This window comes from Rousettus aegyptiacus, unplaced genomic scaffold, assembly GCF_014176215.1.
Source record: "Rousettus aegyptiacus isolate mRouAeg1 unplaced genomic scaffold, mRouAeg1.p scaffold_m13_p_8, whole genome shotgun sequence".
NCBI lineage: Eukaryota > Metazoa > Chordata > Mammalia > Chiroptera > Pteropodidae > Rousettus > Rousettus aegyptiacus.
In genome coordinates this window covers 92,170,825-92,191,431 of record NW_023416311.1, presented here as the reverse complement: position 1 = coordinate 92,191,431, position 20,607 = coordinate 92,170,825, and the positions used below count along the sequence as shown (strand labels likewise).

At 41.1% G+C, this 20,607-nt stretch overlaps 1 protein-coding gene across 1 annotated transcript; it reads right to left on the bottom strand.

Moving 5' to 3' along the window:
• Positions 1-229: 229 nt before the first annotated feature.
• LOC107509708 (UDP-glucuronosyltransferase 3A1) lies at positions 230-20,286 on the bottom strand. The gene is made up of 7 exons (XM_016142450.2): positions 19,918-20,286; positions 17,609-17,710; positions 10,190-10,304; positions 7,574-8,102; positions 5,724-5,955; positions 3,995-4,214; positions 230-2,279 (listed from the first exon to the last, which is right to left on the bottom strand). The coding sequence occupies exons 1-7, from the start codon at positions 20,015-20,017 to the stop codon at positions 2,003-2,005; spliced, it is 1,575 nt and encodes a 524-aa protein (XP_015997936.1). The 5' UTR covers positions 20,018-20,286; the 3' UTR covers positions 230-2,002.
• Between the last annotated feature and the right edge of the window lie 321 nt (positions 20,287-20,607).

Below are 20,607 nucleotides of genomic sequence, written 5' to 3'. Positions count from 1 at the left end.
TTACTAGCCAAGGAGCTACATCCTCAGGTCCCTGTGTTACTTAGGAGGGGAACGAAATCCTAGCTATTCACTGCAATGACAACACATGTCTGTCCCTCAAGGAACTATTGCCAGGAACAAGTTTATGGGACTTTATAAGAACTGCAAAAATAAAACTTTATTTCACACGTGCGCACACACACGCACACACACACACACACACTTCTGCATGTGACATGCTCCTGACCACATGTGACATTGTGAGAACTCACGTGTGAGAACTCACATAACTGGGTGGGTAGATACCAAGCCTCCAGCTTTGCATATGAACAGGCGAATCCCATCCTGACATTGGCAAGGGTGGGCCTTTCTTATTTCTGAAGGAAATATTTGTATTACATGTTTCATTTTTTTATTTGAATTATTTTATAATACGTTTCACAACCTCAGAGTTAAGCAATCCATGGTTTCCAAGCCCATCCTTGTTTATAATGTTTCTTCACTATATTTTAATCCACTAGATACCACGCATTTGAAACTTTTTAGGAAGAAATTCTTCCATCTGAGAATCCAAAAGCAAATATGAGGGTAAAATAACTGAAGGCAAAATATTTCATGAAAGCAACATACCAGAGAGGTAGCTTGGTGAGTAGTTTAGAAAAGATTAAAAAGGCAGAAGAAATTAAAAAAAAAAAAAAAAAAAAAACAGGCGAGAGGCAAAAGATGGCAGGATGAGCTACCACACTAGCCCTCAATGGCTTGTCTTCAGGCTTTTTTTTTTTTAATATTAGTTTCAGGTATACAGCATAGTGACCACACATCTATATAATCCACATAGCGATCCCTCTGATTACTCCAGCATCCACCCAGCACTGCACAAAACCATTACAATACCATTGCCTATATTCCCCACAATGCACTATGGCCTGTTTTGAAAAAAAAAGAAAAAACACATCAAAAACTCAGGTGTGTTTAGGGCATGATTTTTCTCCTTTCTCTTACTAGGAACTGAATGTACTCCCTATGGATTTGTCACATATTGCAATGTTCTCTTCTACATCAAGAAAATCTTGGGCACCACCATGGCCACTGGACCTCCGGGCCCAAAAACTTACATGTAGGTTCCAGATCTCCACTGAGATTTCCGTAACTACATTTGTAAGAATGGGATCTTCAGAAGGGAACCGAAAAACGGGAAACACAGCACCAGCTGTGGGCCGAGGCAGCCCCAGGCCTGACCAGCAAAGGAGACGCTCTCCACTGGAAGGGACCTGAGGCAGAGACCAAAGGTGGGGTCCTGGGAGGGGCTGTCTCTGCCTCACTGCAGGACAGAGGCCAGGCTTCTTGAGTTTCAAGGTGAGATGAAAATGAGATGCTAGAGGTAGGCCTAGAATGGAAGAACTGACCAAAGATCTTACATCATAGTCATCGAAAGTATAAGAGAAAGGGGCAGGAGACTGAGAAGTCTCCTAGACAGGGAGAAGGAAGTAGAGCGTTGTGTCTGGGGATGGGGGTGAGGAGGAATGTGGGGCCGCCTGGTGAAGGTCAGTGTCTGAATGGAGGGGTCCACCGATGAGGGGCACATCAAGGAGCCAAGATCAAATTTATAGCCACAGAAAGTAGAACGTGGGTTGCCAGGGACTTAGGGGCGGCAGCAGGGGAATGAGGAATTCTTGTTTAATCGGTGCAGAATTTTAGTTTCGGAAGATGAAAAAAAGTTCCAGAATCAGATGGTAGTGATGATTACATGAATATGTGAATGTATTTGATGTCACTGAATTGTATACGTAGTGGATAAAATGGTAAATTTTATGTGATGTGTATTTCGCCTTAATTCTCTTTTAAAAAGAAGCCCAAGATTTCTTCATAAGACTTTCTAAATAGAGGCAGAAAAGAGTGAGAAGCAATTTGTGTGCCATTGTTAAGTGGAGGTCGGGTGGGACACCAGGAGTGGCCTGTGCTGCGGAAGTCTCCAAAGAACCAGTGGCTCCCCAAACCCTCCTGGCCATGGCTACGGGGTTCATCAAGCCTTCTTCTGCTTCCTGGACCCACACAGCCACCTGACCACCATGCCCAGTAGCTTCCAACAGAGCCACAGGGAGCCCAGGGTGACCACCAGCAGGAACGAGAAGACGTCCAGTAGGTACTGCTCATACCAGGGCTGCTGGAGGGCACGGGGCTTGAGGTGCGCTGCTCCCCCTGTCTGTAGGACGTGGTCGATCCAGCCCACCAGCCTCTGTGTGGGGGTCAGGGGTTGGGAGCGCATGATGATGCTGGCGGCCACTGCTGCCGACTTGTACCTGTTGGCAGAGACAGAGGCGGGCATTGCTCATGCGATCTCAGAAGTCTTGGAGACCTGTCTCACACGCCTTTCACCATATGCACCTAAGACTGAATTTCAAGGAGACATTGTAGGCCTGGCCTTGCCACCATTTCCCTGGGACCCTTTGAAGAGTTCAAACTGATACCTATATGCAAAGACCCACACTTAGTGCTAAAAATGCCAAACTTAAAAAAGTGACTGAGTTTATGAAGATGAGTCTCTACCCCACAGAGGCTTATGATATACAACAGGAAAGTTGTACGCGATGTAATCATCCTATATGTATATTGAGTATCTACTTTGTGCTAGTGTTGGGGCTAGGCAACAAATATGGCTTTGGGGACTGCAGCCCAGGATAACACCCGCAATGTTCAGTCCCTTCAGAGCACAACATTGACCGGTACTGGCTTCATGGGCTGTGGCTGCATTCCTGTATGGGATCCCTCACTGAGACAGGTCCTGTGCTTGATTTAATTCTCTGCTGCCACCATCTTGAACTCGTTCAGCTTAATACTAAGGAATCCTGCATATGCACTTTATATCAGGCCCCATAAATTAAGTAGCTGGTCCTGATGCGCAATGTTCGTGGGTCAGCCCAGCTCAAACGACTCCATCATAGGGGTCAGTGGATCATGGCCTTTGGGTCTAGGTCTTTGAAAATCCAATGAAAGATCTCACCTCATTTATCAGAAATCAAACATTTACAGCACATAAGATACCAAATATGTATAAAACTTCTGGGTTATCATACCCCCTAGAGCTTAACAACTTTTCTCCGGTTGAGAATCACAAGCTACATGGTTGTTTTCAGGCATCTAACAAGAACTCCTTCCAGGGCTTCTATGTGCTACATAATATGTTGGATTGTGAGATTCGATTTATGTACTTTTGAAACTCTAAGTTATTCATTACTCTTTAGTTATAATATACATATATATATATATATATATATATATATATATATATATATATAATTTTCTCTTCATGTAATATCATTGTGCTGGATCAGAATCTATGTAAGGTCAGTGGATTTTCTTAATGACTCACTTGACAGAAATTCATTCAAACTTACTTTGTGACAGGCCCTTTGCTACACCCTGGGATCACGGTGGAAAAGAAGAGACACTCACTACTGTCCTCAGGAAGTTGAATTTCCACTTTCAAGTGTCGGGCAACAGATGATAATTTAAATGTGCTGAAGAAATGAAGTAATTACAGACCCTGAAGAAATCACGAATTAAGACTGGCATGGATGAGACGGAGTCTAGTTCGGGCTGTCAGACAAAAGCATCCTTTCTGAGAAGGCTACATTAGAGATGAGATCCAAATCTCACAAAAATGAGACAACAGGCCTGAGGTGGGAACAGCGTGGCATATCGGGGTACAGAAAGGCAACCTCCTGCCTCTATAGGAATTCTACCATAAGCACACCCAAAATATAAGACCTCCAAAGAGACCCTGTGTAAGTAGTTCAGGTTCCTTACAACCCTTAAGATAGAAAATTATTCTCACATCTAAGCGAAATTGCCTGGTTTTGTTCTCAGAGGAAAGAGACCAGCTGTTAGCATCAAACACATATGATCCTGTATCCTGGAAGTTGCAGCTTTTGTTGCAGAAAAGACCCATACAGAGCTCTTTGTGTCTGAGGTCTGCATTCAGCCTATGTGACCACAAGCCCGGGGAGCTGCATACCTCTTGTCTTCTATGACTTGCTTCGCCGTCAGAGCCAATGTCTCAGCTTTGACCTGCTGGAAACGAATAGAGACACCAAACTTTTTGGCTTCTACTCGAACCATATTTCCAGGCTGGTCTCCAAGGATGGCAAGCCCCACTATGGGCACACCATGCCGGATGGCCTCCATTATGCTATTCATCCCTCCATGGGTGATGAAAAGACGGATGCGAGGGTGAGCTGTTGTAAATGAAAAAGAGAGCACAGCGCTTCGGAGTGAAACGTTTCAGAACACAAGGGAAAGCAGTTAGGGCAACACATACACCAAGGGATCTCGAGGTGAGCCGGATACACTGTAAAGATGATTTGGCTTGGGACACAACCAAGATGCATGTTCCAGGATTCTTTTGCCTCTGTATAGAGACTCCTTGCCTCAGCTAGAACACAGGCAAAACTCAGAACCCAAAAAATTCTGGAGAGAATAGTGCTAAGCAGAGCATATATCTTCATCCATCCATCCATCCGTCCGTCCGTCCACCTGTCTCTATAAACCCAGTGTTTCTCTTTGATTTTAGTGCCTCTCTGATTTTTTCATCTGCTTTCTCTTTAGGTCTCTATCTCTGTCTCTGTGTGTGTCCATCTCTCTCTCTTTTTAAGTTTTGAGCAACCTTTTCTTAATTGCCAACTAATTTCCCCTCCTCTCTGAATTCATGACACAACTCCTGTGTCATTCATAAAACTTTCGCTGTATGTATTTTCTCCTCGAGTATATGAAAAGCCCCCTGAAAGCAGAGACTGGACCCAACAACTCAGTATTTCCAGTTTTACCCTTTCCATCTTACAATATTTAGACCTAACTAAAATGATTATTGATAACGAAAAGTTCATACCAGTCTGTGCCTCTCAACTGGGCTGAGCATCAGAATCTTTTGTCTCTTCTGTGAAACCAGAATCATGTGCCCCAATCTGGACGTAAAAAATACATTTGCAGAAGTGGACCCAGAAATCTGTTTTTTACATTCCACAGATTATTTTTAGTCATAACCTTGGTTACAAGCCTCTGATCCAGTCACAGGTCTGGCTGTCAGGGGTTTCTAAGAAGCAGCACTAGGTGCAAAGAAACTTTTTTTTTTTTTTTTTGGCAGGGATGTGGGGAGAAAGGAAGCGAGGGAACTCTCTGGTACCAGAGCTTCAATGGATTAAATAACTGGCTATGAGGTTGCTCAGATTAGCTTCAGGTATTTTGACACAACCTGAAGACAATATTGGCATCAATGTGTTGAAGGTATGAGTTGCTCATAAATTAGTATTATAGGAAGATGTATCTGTGTGTGTGTGTGGGGGGGGTATCTGTGGCTAAACAGGTGTTCATAAAGCCACTAAATACAGTGGCAACATGCGCCCTAGTATGCATTCTCAGAGTTAACAGACTGTTTGGCACTCTGTTTGAGTGACCTTGTTCTAGACCAGATGCAGTAAGTTACGATGACTTTAATGGCTACCGATATCAGGCCTGGAATAGCAAAAAAATGAAGGAGAAACGGCTGTCTTGCCATCTGATCTCTTTGGAAGTGAAGTCTCATTCCCCAACAACTCCAGATGGCTAATCCATTCCTCCCCTTTGGAGACTTACCTTTAGCCTACAACAGCTTTATACACTGACAGGGTTGCCTAGCTAGATGTCAGAGCCCTGATGAGCCTTAGAGACACATAAATTAAAAGAGAGAAGCACACCAGGGTGGTCCTTACCCAGGAGGTCTTTCTGAGGAAGCCAGTCCACCATTTTTACATTCGCTGACAATTTGATGTCTTTGGGCCAACGAGAAGAGTCATACTTCCATATCACCCCGTGAGGAAGACGAGCAAAGGCGCTGTTCATCTCCTTAAGAACCTCCTGGGATTGAAACATGTCCACCACGGAGCCCAGGACCACAAGGACAAAACCAGAGTCTCCAAACTTGGCAATGAACGTTTCAAATTCCTGGAAAAAGGTAAGAGAGGAAAGGAAGTGAACAAACTCTTCCATGAAGGCCTAGACAGCCATGAAATGAAAGTCAGGCTATTTATTAACACACCCTCCTGTCATTCCCAGAGCTCACAGTTCTGAAACTATGATCACAACCCCCGGGACAGCTCAGCCTCATCTGCATTGTGCTAATATCCACTCTGTTGGTGAGAACATCCTTCTTCTTTAAAACCTGGATGCTAGTGTCTGAGTCCCCCAAGGTCCTCTACTCATTTCAGGTCGCTTGAGAGATTTCCAAAGCCAGATGAGAGGCAGTGGGGTTAGGAAGGAAACTGGTGGAGGGAGACAGTCCAGCGGGGGCGAGGTGGTGGGGGAGGGTGCAGTGGGGAGATCTCTAGAGGCTAGAGTGAAGCTGGGAGAACGCCTTTGGCATAAGAAGCAGTAAAGGCAGAACAGGGAAGGCTCCTGACCATGCGTCCACACCCAATACACCACGTGGCGGGCTTTCCTCTGATAGTCCATGATATTCTCAGTCACTGATCTTGTAGCTCATCTCCCATGTCAGTGGTTCACCCATGTGTCTACTACATATTATATCCACATGGGAATATTTACTCCAGCCAAGGAACCCAGAATTATGGGCATCTCACTTCTACCTCAACACTGTGGGCCCCCTCTTTCCCCTCACTGGAATGCTGGCCCTCCGAGTTCCATTCCTCAAAAAAATCCTGCCACCAACTCAGAGCTCATCTAGCCCATGGATCATTCTGCAACTTTTCCTGATCACTTAACACAAGGTCAGTAGGGGAAGGGTAGGGCACCTCAGTGCTGGGATCTCCAGGCCAAATCGGGGCTCTTCCTGGCTCTTAAGTGAATGGTAGTGGGAAAGTCACAGCACCTGGGCCTCTATTTCCTTAGAAAAATAGAGCTCAGCATACTTCCATCCAGGTGGGAAAGGAAGATATTATATATAAAAATCCCATAAAATGGCAACCCTGTGCTGATAGGCAAAGGGTAACCGACTCATCCTAGCTTCTCTCCATTTTGAAAGCTTCGATAGCAGGATTTCTGAGTCTAGGCTAGGCATTCAAACTGACTTAGCCAGGCCTGACCCAGATCTAACAGACAAGGAGGCCTAGGCGAAGTTAGAAACCAGGACTCTACAGGCAAGGGATGCTGGAGATAAAGTCTATAGGTCTTATTATCAGTCCCACACAGTCCCACCTTGGTTACACCCTGTACTCAGAGTGTTGTATGTTTCATTGTGAGTAATTAATCTCCTTAATAATTCCTGCATGTGACAGATGCCCATAACAAACTTCCTACACATACGATCACACGAAATGTGTATAAAAATATCAACCTATTAAAAGGTTTATCCCAACAGGTCAGGGCTATGATGAGGCTAGAGAGGAGCCTGGGTGTATCATTTAAGGAAGCCCTCAAATTCAGGGGTGTGCAAGTCCCGACACTGTACCCACATGACCCTGAAAGTGAGCAGTTCCTTAGTGTGCCTTAGGTACCTCACTTGTTTTGCCCTATTGGTCCCAGGATCCCACTGGCAGGGACAGCCACCAAATCTGCACTGAAGACCTCTGCAAGAAATCCATATTGAAAGTTAAGGTTCACTTACATGTGGTACTGGTTTACTAGGTTTGGCCATTAAACCTCCAATATACACAGTGTTGGGAAACAGAGGCCGAGCAAATTCAAAGGCAAAGTCAGAGTTAACAAACCACAGCTCTGCTTTTTTTAGAAGATGAGACAAGACTGGCCTAGAACCTTCCTGAAAATGCTCCTTGATGATATCATCAAATACAGAGTGAAGCCGCCATTGTTGCATGAAGAAATCAATGAACGTCATAAAATTCTTTACTCGGCTCCAGAAGTCCATGTGGTCAGTTAGCAAGGAATGAAATACTGGCACATAAGATATAGGGCTTGGTAGCCCAAATTCCAAAGTGCCAAATGTGGTAGGGAGAGTGGTCACGAATGGCTTCCCAAGCTTCTCAGCAACCAGGAGGCCACAGAAGTCAAAACCTTCGATCACCAACAGGTCAAAGTTCTCACTCTTTAAGGAATCCATGATACCATTTCTTAGCAAATGATTGCACTGAAGGCCCAGTGATTTCCATATTTTTACAATGTTTTCAAAGCTGTCTCTATAAGAAGGAAAATAAATGATGAATAGTTGTAGGGGGTGTTAATTTTATAATACATAAAAAAAGTCTTAGGCTATAAAGAAAATATCCCAGATAATCAAGGGCACACAAGCAGCTACCATCTGCCCTCTTCTCAATCACTCCGAGCAGATGTTATGCTCTCGAGAATGCTTCTTTCCAACTCTTTCCTATGCTATTCAAATCCCAAGCATTGTCTGTGCCAGTTCTTTAGAAAACATATATCTTTGAACTCTCAGTTCTTGAAACTCATAGGCACAGTAGAATTACGTTAACTGAAAACGAATTATCATGGGTGCCTCCTCTGACCATAGCAAATCTCACAAATTTCTTTCTACTCGATATTCTCTGTCATGTTCTCCTTAACAACCAATTATGTACTGACCTTTTATGAGTGATTTTCTTGTTTACTCAGGCAAATTGTGGATACGGTCCCATCAGTATTGACAATACAGGCTTTTTTAAAAAAAATCACTGCGTATTCTCCATATAACAGATCACCTCACCCTAAGAACTCTTATATTAGAGCTCAAAATCTTTCAGCTAAAAATGGGAATTCCACATTTCTATGCCAATAGGCTAAGCAATAAAAAAGCCTGATTTTGAAACACTTTATTAATTTTCCACTTCAGTACCAGTGGGGTGTCCAGAGAAGATAATGGCAAAGCTTTACTAACAGGCAATTAATGCTTTACCTATGGGATTATTCCAGGGGCCTATCTTTGTGCAAAGCTTTCCCATCAGTTCCTGAATAGAATTTGACCCTTTTTCCTGTTTGTACAAGGGATGAGGAAATAGATGAGGGCAACATCTATACTTTAAGGTACCAGAGGTAACAGGTGCAATGGCTCAAGATGTCAGAGGACCTGTGGCTGCATGGAGGACCAAGAGAATCAATACTATGACACACCTGTAATTGTACACCACTGTGCTATAGCACCCCAGATAGAGAAGTTCCAGAGGCTGTGATCTCAGCCTGATCTTTAGGATCAACTACAAGTTACACAGTGAAAGTAATTAGCTAAAATGATGCTATGTTTTAAGATCTCACATAACAAAGAGTGGTTGCCAAATATTTTGGATAATTTCAGTCATGCTATAAAAATTCCTAGAATGTATTTCATTAATCATATTTAAAAATAAGCTAATAAATATAAAAAAAATTCAAGAATGCATGGCTACCTAACCATCCTCAAAAATATTAAATTAGCATGAAGTAAAACATATACTTAAAATTGACAACCAACTAAATTTATAACTAACTGGTAAGATGATATAAATTAAGTGTCGAATGTGTAAGTTAGATCAGACTTATACAAGAGGTACTGTGGTCCTTCAGTTTGAGTAGGAAAGAAGGCTTTAATTTTTTAAAAAGTCAAATTTTAGCAGACTGTGAGTAGTAAGTAGAATTTTCAACGTTACAAAAAAAAAGAAGGTGAGGCTACTGTAATTAACCAAGACAGACATGTTTTCCTGTCTTTCCACTTTCATGTCAAAGAACGAGGAATTAGGTGTTACTTTCCATTCCAGATGAACCAAAGGAAGTCAGCTTTGCATCATATTTGCATGAGGTTGATCGCTACTTAAAAGAGACTTCGCCTGGCCCAATGTTTAATTACTAGAAGAAAACCAGTGTTCATAAGTCTTCCCTCCATTAGCGAATATACATTAAAAGAAAAGATGAAAAATGAGTGGCAAAGGTTAGCTCTGAGGTGGAGGTGCCTTCATTGTTGTGTTGGGGAATTATAGACAAAGATTGCAAGTGAAGTATTGCAAAGAGTTCCCAGAAGAAACAACCTTCACTCTCTATAGATATCATTCATACTTACAGTGGAAGAGGAACAGTTCATAGTAAGGAAGAATTTCCAGTGACTACACTGTGTGATTTGGTGTAAAATACTTGTTTACTCAATCGTCCACTCATCATCTATCCCTTCATCCCTGCACCCATCCTTCCATCCATTCACCTATACTTTCTCATAAACTCGGTTTAAGTATCCATGCATCTATCCATGAATTTGTATCACTAAAACAGTGACTCTTTGGTTCAAGTAATAAAAAGAAATTACCTGCCTTCCAAACCTTCTCTTATAAAAAACTCAGCACTCTCCTTAAATTCTATGTCACAATCTTCAGGTGAAAACCAAGTAATAACGTTGTATGATTTTTCCTCCTCTTTAAAACCTAAAAAACACCAATTGGTTGATCATTTTAAGTATGTCACACAACAAGATCAACATTACCATGGTGATATCAACATTTGTTCCAATAAAGTTACACTTCCTTCAATGTTTGCTTTTTGAACTATTACGGTTTGGTTTGATTGCTTTCTTATTTATTCAATCTCATAAACTGAAAACATTAACTTTACAATGATTCAGGAATGCTTTTCAATTTAAAGTAATGGAAGATTCCATTTAAAGATTTTATTGAAGAGATAGCTATTCATCTCATTTTGCAGAAAAGAAAACAAAGTTAAATGAGTTTAAGATCATTTGTCAAAGTTGCGCGCATAGTAAGTAGGTGGGTTTTATTTAAATACAGGTCTTTTTAATTCCAGAGCCTTTGCTCTTTCTCTTGTCGAAAAAATTATTTTCACTATTTAAAGTGAGGCATCCAAATACTTTTCATTTCAGTAACCAGTACTAAATGGTTTAATTAAAATAATAGTCCTCTGTACCTCTACTTACCAAAGTGGCTTCGCCCACATTATCCATGTATAGTAAATCGTCTGAGTCCATTTTTGATGTTTGCCTGCTAACACATATCAAGCCCTATCTCACACTCCCTCTTCTGGACCCAGTTTGGGAAAACTGATAAGAAACTCTGAATGTTCCTCTCTTTGTCTCTAGTGGCAGTTTCAGGCCATAGGAGTCAGGCAAATGACAGAGAACCCTCACCCATTCCCAACCCACTATTCACAATGGAAACTCAAGCTAGTCATTATTCCTTGCTCTGGAAAGCCATTTTTCACATTTGCTTGGGAAACGGTCCTGTTCTTCCAAAAATTCCTTATTGTTTGGGTATAATGTTTCATATGCTATTAATGCCTGTGTGCCTTCAACAGTCATGGCATCCAACTTAATCGTGTGTAGAGTCTGGGGATAAATTAGTGCATGTTCTCACACATTGAAGCTCCCATATCCAATCTTAGTGAAATTATTGACTGTATCCAAGCATCTACTCTCAAATTCTTTGCAGTCATAGATTTGGCTAATGTGTTATGTTCAGTACTTGTTTCAACAGGCTCTAACCTGCATTTTGCCTCCTCCTTGGAAAGGACACAATACACCTTTAACTGGCTGCCAATAGGGCACGTCAACGATGCTACCATTGGCTATAATCTTTGTTGGCAAAGTCTTAACCACGCCCAACTTTTCCCAGGAGCACAAGTGTGACATCCTCAAGTGTGACATTGAGGACATCCTCCTCCAAAAAGATTCATTTGATGCACTCATGCAAGACATAGAAACACTAAGGAACTCACAGAAAGGGAAATGCCATTGACCTCACACAAAGCTCAAGGCCCAGTTCCTCAGTTAAATTCCTGGGAATTATCTGGTCAGTTTAAGTCCTCTCTATCCCTTTATATATGATAAAGCTATAGTAATCAAAGCAGCATGGTACCAGTACAGAAAAACATAGATCAATGGAACAGAATAGAGAGCCTAGGAATAAACCCACACCTATATGGCTAATTAATCTATGACAAAGGAGGCAAAGATACACAATGAGATAAAGATGGTCCCTTCAATAAATGGCGTTGGAAAAACTAGACAGATACATGCAAAAAAAAAAAGAAAGAAAGAAAGAAAAAATAAAAGAAACTAGACCACTTTCTTACACCATATACAAATTAAACTCAAAATGGATCAAAGACTTAAAGGTTAGAATTGAAACCACAAACTCTTACAAGAAAGATAGGCAATAACTCTTTGATATTAGTCTCGGCAACATATTTTTAGATACGTATCCTTGGGCAAAGGCAAGAAAAGGAAGATTAAACAAATGGGACTACATAAAACTAAAAAGCTTTTGCGCAGCAAAAGAAGCCAACAACAAGACAAAAAGGCAAACTACTGAATGGGAGAAGATATTTGCAAATAACATATCTGATAAGGGGGTAATATTCAAAATATATAAAGAAGTCATACAACTCAAAATCAAAAAGATAAACGATCCATAGAAAAATAGGCAGAGGACCTGAATAGATAGTTCTCCCAAGAAGACATACGGTTAGTCAACAGATACATGAAAAGATGGTCAGTGTCACTAAATATCAAGGAAATACAAATCAAAACCACAATGAAGTGAGAGATCACCTTACACCTGTTAAAATGTTACTGCCAAAATGACAACAAATAACAAGCGTTGGCAAAGGTGCAGATTGAAAGGGAGCTCTTATGCACTATGTTGCGAGTGTAAACTAGTGCAGCCATTATGCAGAATGGATATTCCTCAAAAAAATTAAAAATAAAACTATTGTATGGCCTAGCAATTCAACCTCAGAATATTTATCTGAAGAAAATTTTAAAAAATAATTTAAAAAGATATATACATCCCTATGATCATTTCAGCATTTATTACAATAGTCAAGATGTGGAAACAACTGAGGTGTCCATCAATAGATGAGTGGATAAAAAAGTTGTAGGGTGTGTGTGTGTGTGTGTGTGTGTGTGTGTGTGTGTGTGTGTGTGTAATAGAACAGTGTATTAAATACTCAACCATAAAAAAGAATTAAATTTTGTCACTTATGACAAGATGCATGAATCTAGAGAGTGTTATGGAAAGTGAAATAAGTCAGAGGAGACAAATACTGTATGATTTAACTTATATGTAGAATCTAAAAAAACAACTACAACAACAACAACAAAAAAAAAACAAAATAAAACAGAAATCAACTTAGAGATTCAGAGAGCGAACTGGTGGTTGGCACAGGGTGGAGCCGGGGGATGGGCAAAGAAGGGGACGAAATTAAGAAGTACAAACTTCCAATTATAACATGTCATGGGGATGTAATGTACAGCCTCGGAATATAGTCAGTAATACCATCACTACTAAGTACAGTGACAGATGGTTACTAGACTTACTGTGGTGATCATGATCACTTGGATAGGTATATAAATGTTGTATCTCTATATTCTACACACAAACCTAATATCTTACAGGTCAACTATAATTAAAGATAAATTTTTAAAAAATAAATAATATTGATTCACAATATAACAAGATCTCAATAGTCCAACGTTTTTAGGCAATTTCGCATTCTGGAGACAACACATTTTTCATTTATATGTTTGACTTAAGTACATTAATGCCTCTTACTTGATTATTAGCCCACTTGGCATAGGGCCCCAATAGCAAAAAGCTCTAGAATCTGTCCAAATTGCAGTACAATAGGTCCCCCCTCCCAAATAGAGGCTTCAGCCACCTCCTGTCATGCCTCCTGGAGCTCTCTTGACCACCTATGATGGCTCTATTAGTTTCCTATTGCTGCTTTAACAAATTCCTATATACTTGGTGGCTTAAGACAACCCACTTTATTATCTTATAGTTTCAGAGATTAAAAGTCCAAAACAGGTCTTGCTGGGATAAAGCAAGGTGTGAGCAGAACTGCATTCCTTCTAGAAGCTATAGGGAACAAACTGTTTTCTTGTCTTTTCCAGATTTTACTGTCTTCCTTCATTCCTTGGCTTATGGCCTCCTTGAAACTGGCAATCACACCGCTGACTTTTCCTCCCAACATCACATTTACTTCTTTACTCTCCTGTCACATTCTTTGTTGTAACAAGACTTCTTGTAATTACATTGGGCTCACGTGGACAATCCAGGATAACCTCCCCTTCTCAAGGTCTTTTCATTAATCACATCTCAAAGTCCCTTTGCCAGGTAAGGTAGCATATTCATTGGTTCAAGGGATAAGAACATGGGATTTATGTGGAGGTCATTATCTTCTTACTACGTTCTGCTCTCTGCACCTCAAATACTCATGTACATCTCACATTCGTTTCATTCCAACATCCCCAAAAGTCTCAAAACATCACACTATCACCTCATAGCTCAAAATCTCATCTAAATACCGTCAGCTCAAAAGTCCCGAACTAAATTATCCAAATAATTTAATCAAGTATGAACAAGAATCTGGGTATGATCTATTTGGGGGCAAAATTTCTCCATCTGAGGACCTATTAATTGGGAAAAAAATTATCTGCTCCCAAGAAACAATAGTGGCACAGGTATTAGATACCAATTACTGACATTGTTATTATAAATGAAACAAAACGGAAAAAAAGAAATGAGCCACCGATCCTAAGAATTTTGACATCCAACTGGGCAAATAAAATTTGGTTTTAAGGACTAGAAATAATCCTCTGTAATTTGTCCTTCAGTCTTGTGAGCTTGAAGCTCTGCCCTCTAAACCACAGCTTCACCTTTAGAGGTCTTTGATCTTCATGAACGAAATCATGAGTTTGCAGCCGAATAGTTTCTCCTACTGTTTCTTACTTTTACAGAGTCTAATGGCCTTCTTTCATGTTATCCTCTGTCCATTTTAGTCCAAACTGTCAGAGTTTCTTCTGAAGTAAAATTCTCATGTACTTCATGGATCTCCTGGGTGTGTCATGGGAATTCACTCCGTTTGACAAGAGGCTGCTCCGCAGATCTTTACAAATGATTTCACCTCTAATTTTGGCTTCTGCCAATATATCTGAAGGAATCCATGAGTCACACATCTAATCATCAAAGAGTGCTCTGTGAGACTGAACGTTCTGAGCTCTTAATCCTTCAGGGGCCATTGCGAAAGGTTGCCCAGCCACACCACTTGTAGTTTTCTCTACAGGAGAAAAGGATTAACTGCTTTCTTGGCAGTGGATCTGCTAATTTCAGAATCTATTGCAACCTGGATAGACTCAAAAGTTCCACAATCAAAAAGTCCTGGTTTCCTTATGCTTAATATTTCTTCCTACAACTTGTCTCTTTCTTCTCACATTTAAAAGCAAGATGCCTTTAATATCGACATTTCTACCAAAATTCTATTTAGGATGACCTACATGTTGTGTAAGACATATTAATCTCAAACAAACAGCCAGAAGTTTCTGGAGCAAAATGAGCTTACTCAGGAACAACAAAGAATTGCAATTTGGGGCACTGAGTTATATGGCTAACCAAGTGCAAGTCCAGAGAAATGAAGAAGAGGAACATTACTTTATGGTCTTGGCAAGGGCTGTTATAAAGGAGTCCCCATTTGGAGGAAAAATAAGAGTTTGAAATGAGTAACTTTTTATGGGCTGAGTCACGGTCTTCTCCTATTGGCTGAGCTGTTACTGACCAAGGAGAAATCTTTCTTTCTCCTGCTGATGTAGTATCACTTCCTGTTGGAACACATGCTGCTAGCTGTCCCTTCCTCTTGGGGTCAGTAGTGAGAATTCTCAGACTCTGTTTTATATGAGGGTTCTGTTAACTAATTTTAACAGACAATATAGATTTTCTCCATCGTGTTCTTCCCTTCCTCCTGAATCCTCATTAACAGAGTTCGTACCATCTGCATTTCCACTAAGAGTCTGTATGTGGCAATCCAGGCTCCTTCTATCACGTCCTCAATATTGTTTCAGCTTCTACCTATGAACCAATCGTGATTCCAGATATCAGTTGGAGCAGAAGTACTTGTGAGTACTAGAGATCTTTATATCTTCAGAGCCTGTAGTGTCATTCGTTTACTAAAGTTGTAACTAAATAAACAAGATGGAGAAATGTGTTCAAACAAAAACTTAATGAAAGGTCAAATGTTTCAATGCACTGAAATGCACATCAGGTGAGAAATAATAACCACTCATATTTTACTTGCAGACACATCTAGCCAAGCTCTACTCCTGAAGTAACAAACGAATATGCTTTTTCGAAGCCTCAGAAATGTCCATTATTAGGGCATTTTGAGAGAACCTCTAGACACTTAAACCTGAAACCTAAGGATAAAACTAAAGGAACGCAGAAACTCCCTGAACCGTATTTAGATGTTGGTGTACATACGCTTATCAAAGGGGTAGAAGGTCTGTCTGTAGCTTTCAGCAATTTCTCAGAGTTCATGGGAACTGCCAAATTATTTTTCATCTAACATGTTAATTTAACTTAATTTAACATTTTAATTAAATTGAATTACAATTCTTTAAATTAAATATCATTGATATTTTATCAGTTCTGCAATCAAGGCACTTGCAAAAGTTTATATATAAATGGTGTTCAGTGAAGAATTCAGAACCTCATCTAGAAGATGTAAAATAGATTTAAGTAGTAACTCAGATATTTGTATACTATAGTTTTCTTAGCAGCATTATTCGTAATAACCAAAGTTGAAAAAAATCCAGATGTCCATCAATTGATGAATGGATAAACAAAATGTGGTATATACATACAATGGGATATTATTTAGTCTTAAAAAAGAAGAAAATTCTGATACATGCTACAACTTAGATGAGCAGTGAAGACATTATGTAACTGAAATAAGCCAGACAGAAAAGGAGAAATATTGCATAATTCCACTTCTATGAGTTACCTAGAACAGTCAATTTATAAGACAAATAAAGTTGAATAATAGTTAACAGCGTCTGAAGACAAGTATTGTTTAATGTGTACACAGTTCCAGTTTGTGATAGTAAAAAAGTTCTGGAGATGGATGGTGGTAATGGCTGCATAATGATGTGAATAAACTTAAAATCACTAAACTGTATCCAAAAATAGTTGAAATGGTCATTTTTGTGTTAAGTACATTTTAAGAGCAATCCAGGGTGAAAGTCCTAAATCAACCTGCCATGGTTATTAACCTGCCATGTGACTCTGAGGAGGTCATTTAGGTTCTCTGGGCTGTTGTTTCCTTATCTTTCAACAGAAAAGAGTTGATAAGATTTATGTTTATTTTAGTTGAAAACTATTTGGATTTAATGACTCAGTTAAGAATTGATGACATTACTACTCACAAACGCATAGGCATTCACTGAATTTTCAAGACAACAAGATTATCTCAGTGATAGACTCTCATAAGTAAGGGACTCACAAAGAAAGCTTCCTTAACTTTCAGACATCATAGAAGGAGAAAGTAATCTATGCTACAGAAAAAGAAAAGTGATGCTTACCTATTAGAAATCTTAAACATAGCTGAACACTTCTATTCAACATATTTTCAAGCACATTAGAAAGTAGCGTTTACCAAAATCATCTGTAATAGTGTGTGGAAGTTCACTTAGAATGGAGTAGATGCTTAGGCAAGGGAGGAAAATAAGAGACTACAGTGTGTGGACACCTGGTCGACAAGAGCCAAGAAGTTTTCTAACACCTTACATAAACATAAACACAAATACACACACATACGCATACCTTTTTCCATTCTTACAATCCAATTTGATTTTTAAAACTATTCGAAAAGATTTTCTATGAAAAAGGTTTTGTTGTTCTTTGCCCGCAATAGATGATATTAAGAATTAGTGGGGAAAAAATACCTGACATATATAAATCGTCTTTCTTGTAAAACATGGTGACGTTATGACCATGATCTTGTAGAACCTGAGACACCTGGCTCATCAGTAGATAATGGCTTCCACCTAGGAACAATAAAAAAAAATTTCATTTTTGTAATAACAAAATAGATTCTGAGTTTGATGAGGGGATAAATTCAGAACAGGAAGTGTAGGGAAACAGAAAATTGATGGTTAGTAAAAAATGAACTTCATCAGTTAATCTTCCCATCCCCAGCTGAGTAAGCCTCGTCTAGCCCATGCACCCAGAGCCTGCTGGCCCAAATCCTTCACTTATGACAAACGTCCATCAAATGTTCCCTCTTATGACTCATGGTCTCCATATCAGCGTGATAAGCTGGTATGTGCTTAGGCCTTAAGGAGTTTCTGATCCTAAGGAACATGCCGTATTTTAGCCACAGTCTTATGGAGACACTGCGTCCTCAAGAAATAACTGCACTGGTGGAAATTTTGGCAAAGTGCTACCCATGTGAGTGTTATGTCCCTAACATTATCAATGAGAACTATTTCTGGAATCCTTCTCTTTGGAAATTTGTGCTAGTGTAAAAGTCAGAAACATGGGACCTTGAATATGACTCCAAGAACAGCCATTGGAACACTGAGACGTGGAGCCACCACTTAAATCCACAATCCTTGAGATCTCATGTATTTGGCAGGCTGTTTTTCAGCTGGGGCCTGAATTTTGTAGAACATCACAACATAACATTCTTAACTGTGGGCCTGCAGGATCCTCTATGCATAAGAGACTGAAACACCACCCATCATCCTAGGACAATTCTGGGATCCTAAGAAAAGAGAAGTTTGATCTTCAGGGGAGATACAAGTTCCATCGCATCGATACCTTCTCCTAGAACCAGCTCTAATGTGAGGCCTTTGTTTGAATCTAAGCATCCCAGCAAAAGAGAAAGATGAGAAGTTAATGGCAAATGCCATGAGTTTAGAGATTAGGCTTAGAGTGTAGCGCCAGTGGAACTATTTCTGAGTTATTTAACACCCAAATTTAAATAGTCTCAAGTAGCAGGGGATAGAGTTAATATCTCCTACACCTTTTGCCCACATTCTAGTCCATATAAAACCTGAGAAGCGGGAAGAGGGTGGCGACGACATGGGCCTTCAATCATAGAGAGGTCCTGGTGAGCCCAAGTACATTCTGGGGCAGAAACAGGGAGTCTAGCCCTTCGCGAACCAGCTCCGTCTAGAGTCTTTGGCAGGAGAACACATACTTTCAAGAACTGAGGAAGCTCTTTTGCTTCATATCTATTAACAATCAGAATGATTAACAACAACAACAACAACAACAACAACAACAAAAGATTTGAAGTAGAGTGGAGTTCCAGGGTTTCTGAAAGACTCCTCTCTGTTAAGGGCATGAGAGTGGATGCCTTGGAGAGAGTGGTCCAAGGGTGAGAGAAAAACGTCAGTAAACCCCAGAGGTTTGCCCTTAGGAAGGTCTGCTGTGCTCTTGCAAAAGGCACCTCTCTTCCCTGACCAGGAAAACATAGTGGGGACTGAATCAGGTGATTTATGATGCCTTCCGGCTCAAAGATCCCCTAATTCTTGGTGATCTACAGTGATCTAAGAGCCCACTCGCTGAAGTAAAATCTTAGGGAAGCTCCATCCTACACGACCCCTTCATCCTGCTACAGTTCTTCCTTTTCTTCTTCTATTCACTTTGGTTTAAAAAATACAGGAAATAAAACCGAATCCACAAAATGCAGCATAAACGGTCACATGAGTCCTGCAAACACTTCCAGCAGGATGAGTGAAAAAGAGGGGGCGCTGAGAGAAACCCAGATATGCAGGGTCCATTCCTCAGCCACGGTGAAATCTCCAGCCTTCCTGTGCTGGCCAGTCTCTGCTGGGAACTGCTGCGCACTCCTAGAAGTGTAAGGTGAGCCTCTGCATGCCCAGCCACGTACTAGAGCAGGTGGCTCAGGGGCTCCTGCAGTGGCCTGCATCTAAACTTCTGGCCCCAGCCCAGCCTCGCAGCGTGGGGAGTCCGTTCTGAGTAGAGAGAGGGAAGAGTTTTTGTTTTCCCTAGAACTATCTTCTTCTCCTAAGGGGGATAGATACACATCTCTGCTCCGCCTCTCCCACCCCTCCCTCTCCCCTCCACTACCCTCGCCCCTAAAGGCGCGCAACTCTTCATCCCCCAGCCAGGCCAATGAACCTGCCCAGTCTGGAAAACCACATGGAATTACCCTCCGACTACGGTCTGTTTGCCTGAGCCCTGGCAAGGCACCCGTCTCTCAATTCTTTGGCCATGCACTCACCTAACGAAGTCATCGTAAAGATTTTGGCTGCCTCTGAGAGCAGCAGCCCAGGTAGAAGGCCAACTAGAAGCAGTAGAAGCGGCGCGCGCTGCCCAGCCATGCTCTCTCTCCTAGAAGGAAGGGACAGGAGCACAGCGTTGTGTGCCCTGCACCTGCGCCGCACAAAAGGGCCTGCGCTCTCTCCCGACAGCTGGCACGCAGCCGGTGAAGAAAAGACACTGGTGGAAGTTTTAGAAGAGATTAAAGACGGATCCTTCCTGTTTTTTCTTCAGTCTGGTCTCCCTTTTGCCCCTCCTCTCTTGGTGCAAGCCCTGTAGTACTCTGCCCTCCCTACCCAGGAGTCGCGGGCGGGACGGGATGGCGAGCTGATCTTTAATCCCTCTGTTCACGTAATCATCATACTCTCAGCATAGAAAAACTCTGAACCGGCAATGCGTGGGACTTAGGAAGTCAGGTCAATGACAGCTCTACTTCGAAGTGACTGGGACCCATCTCCAGAGTTTTATGGACTCTTCCCTGAACTTACTGTACTCCACCTACAGTCTAACTGTTCCTGTTACCTCCTACTGCCCTCTCCAGCCCCCACTGCCCCAGGTGCCTACTTAAAATATCTGCTGGTTTCCTCAGTTCAAGAGACACTACTCTCTGCAAATAGTGTCCATTCCCTTCGCAGTAGTTTGTTTCCACGCT

Coding starts and splice junctions, on each gene's coding strand:
- LOC107509708 (XM_016142450.2), bottom strand. CDS start 20,017: ATGGCTGGGCAGCGCGCGCCGCTTCTACTGCTTCTAGTTGGCCTTCTA. Junction 10,305..17,608: donor AGACGATTTATATATGTCAG/GTATTTTTTCCC, acceptor GGTGTTTTTTAG/GTTTTAAAGAGGAGGAAAAA. Junction 4,215..5,723: donor TCCTCAGAAAGACCTCCTGG/GTAAGGACCACC, acceptor CATTTACAACAG/CTCACCCTCGCATCCGTCTT.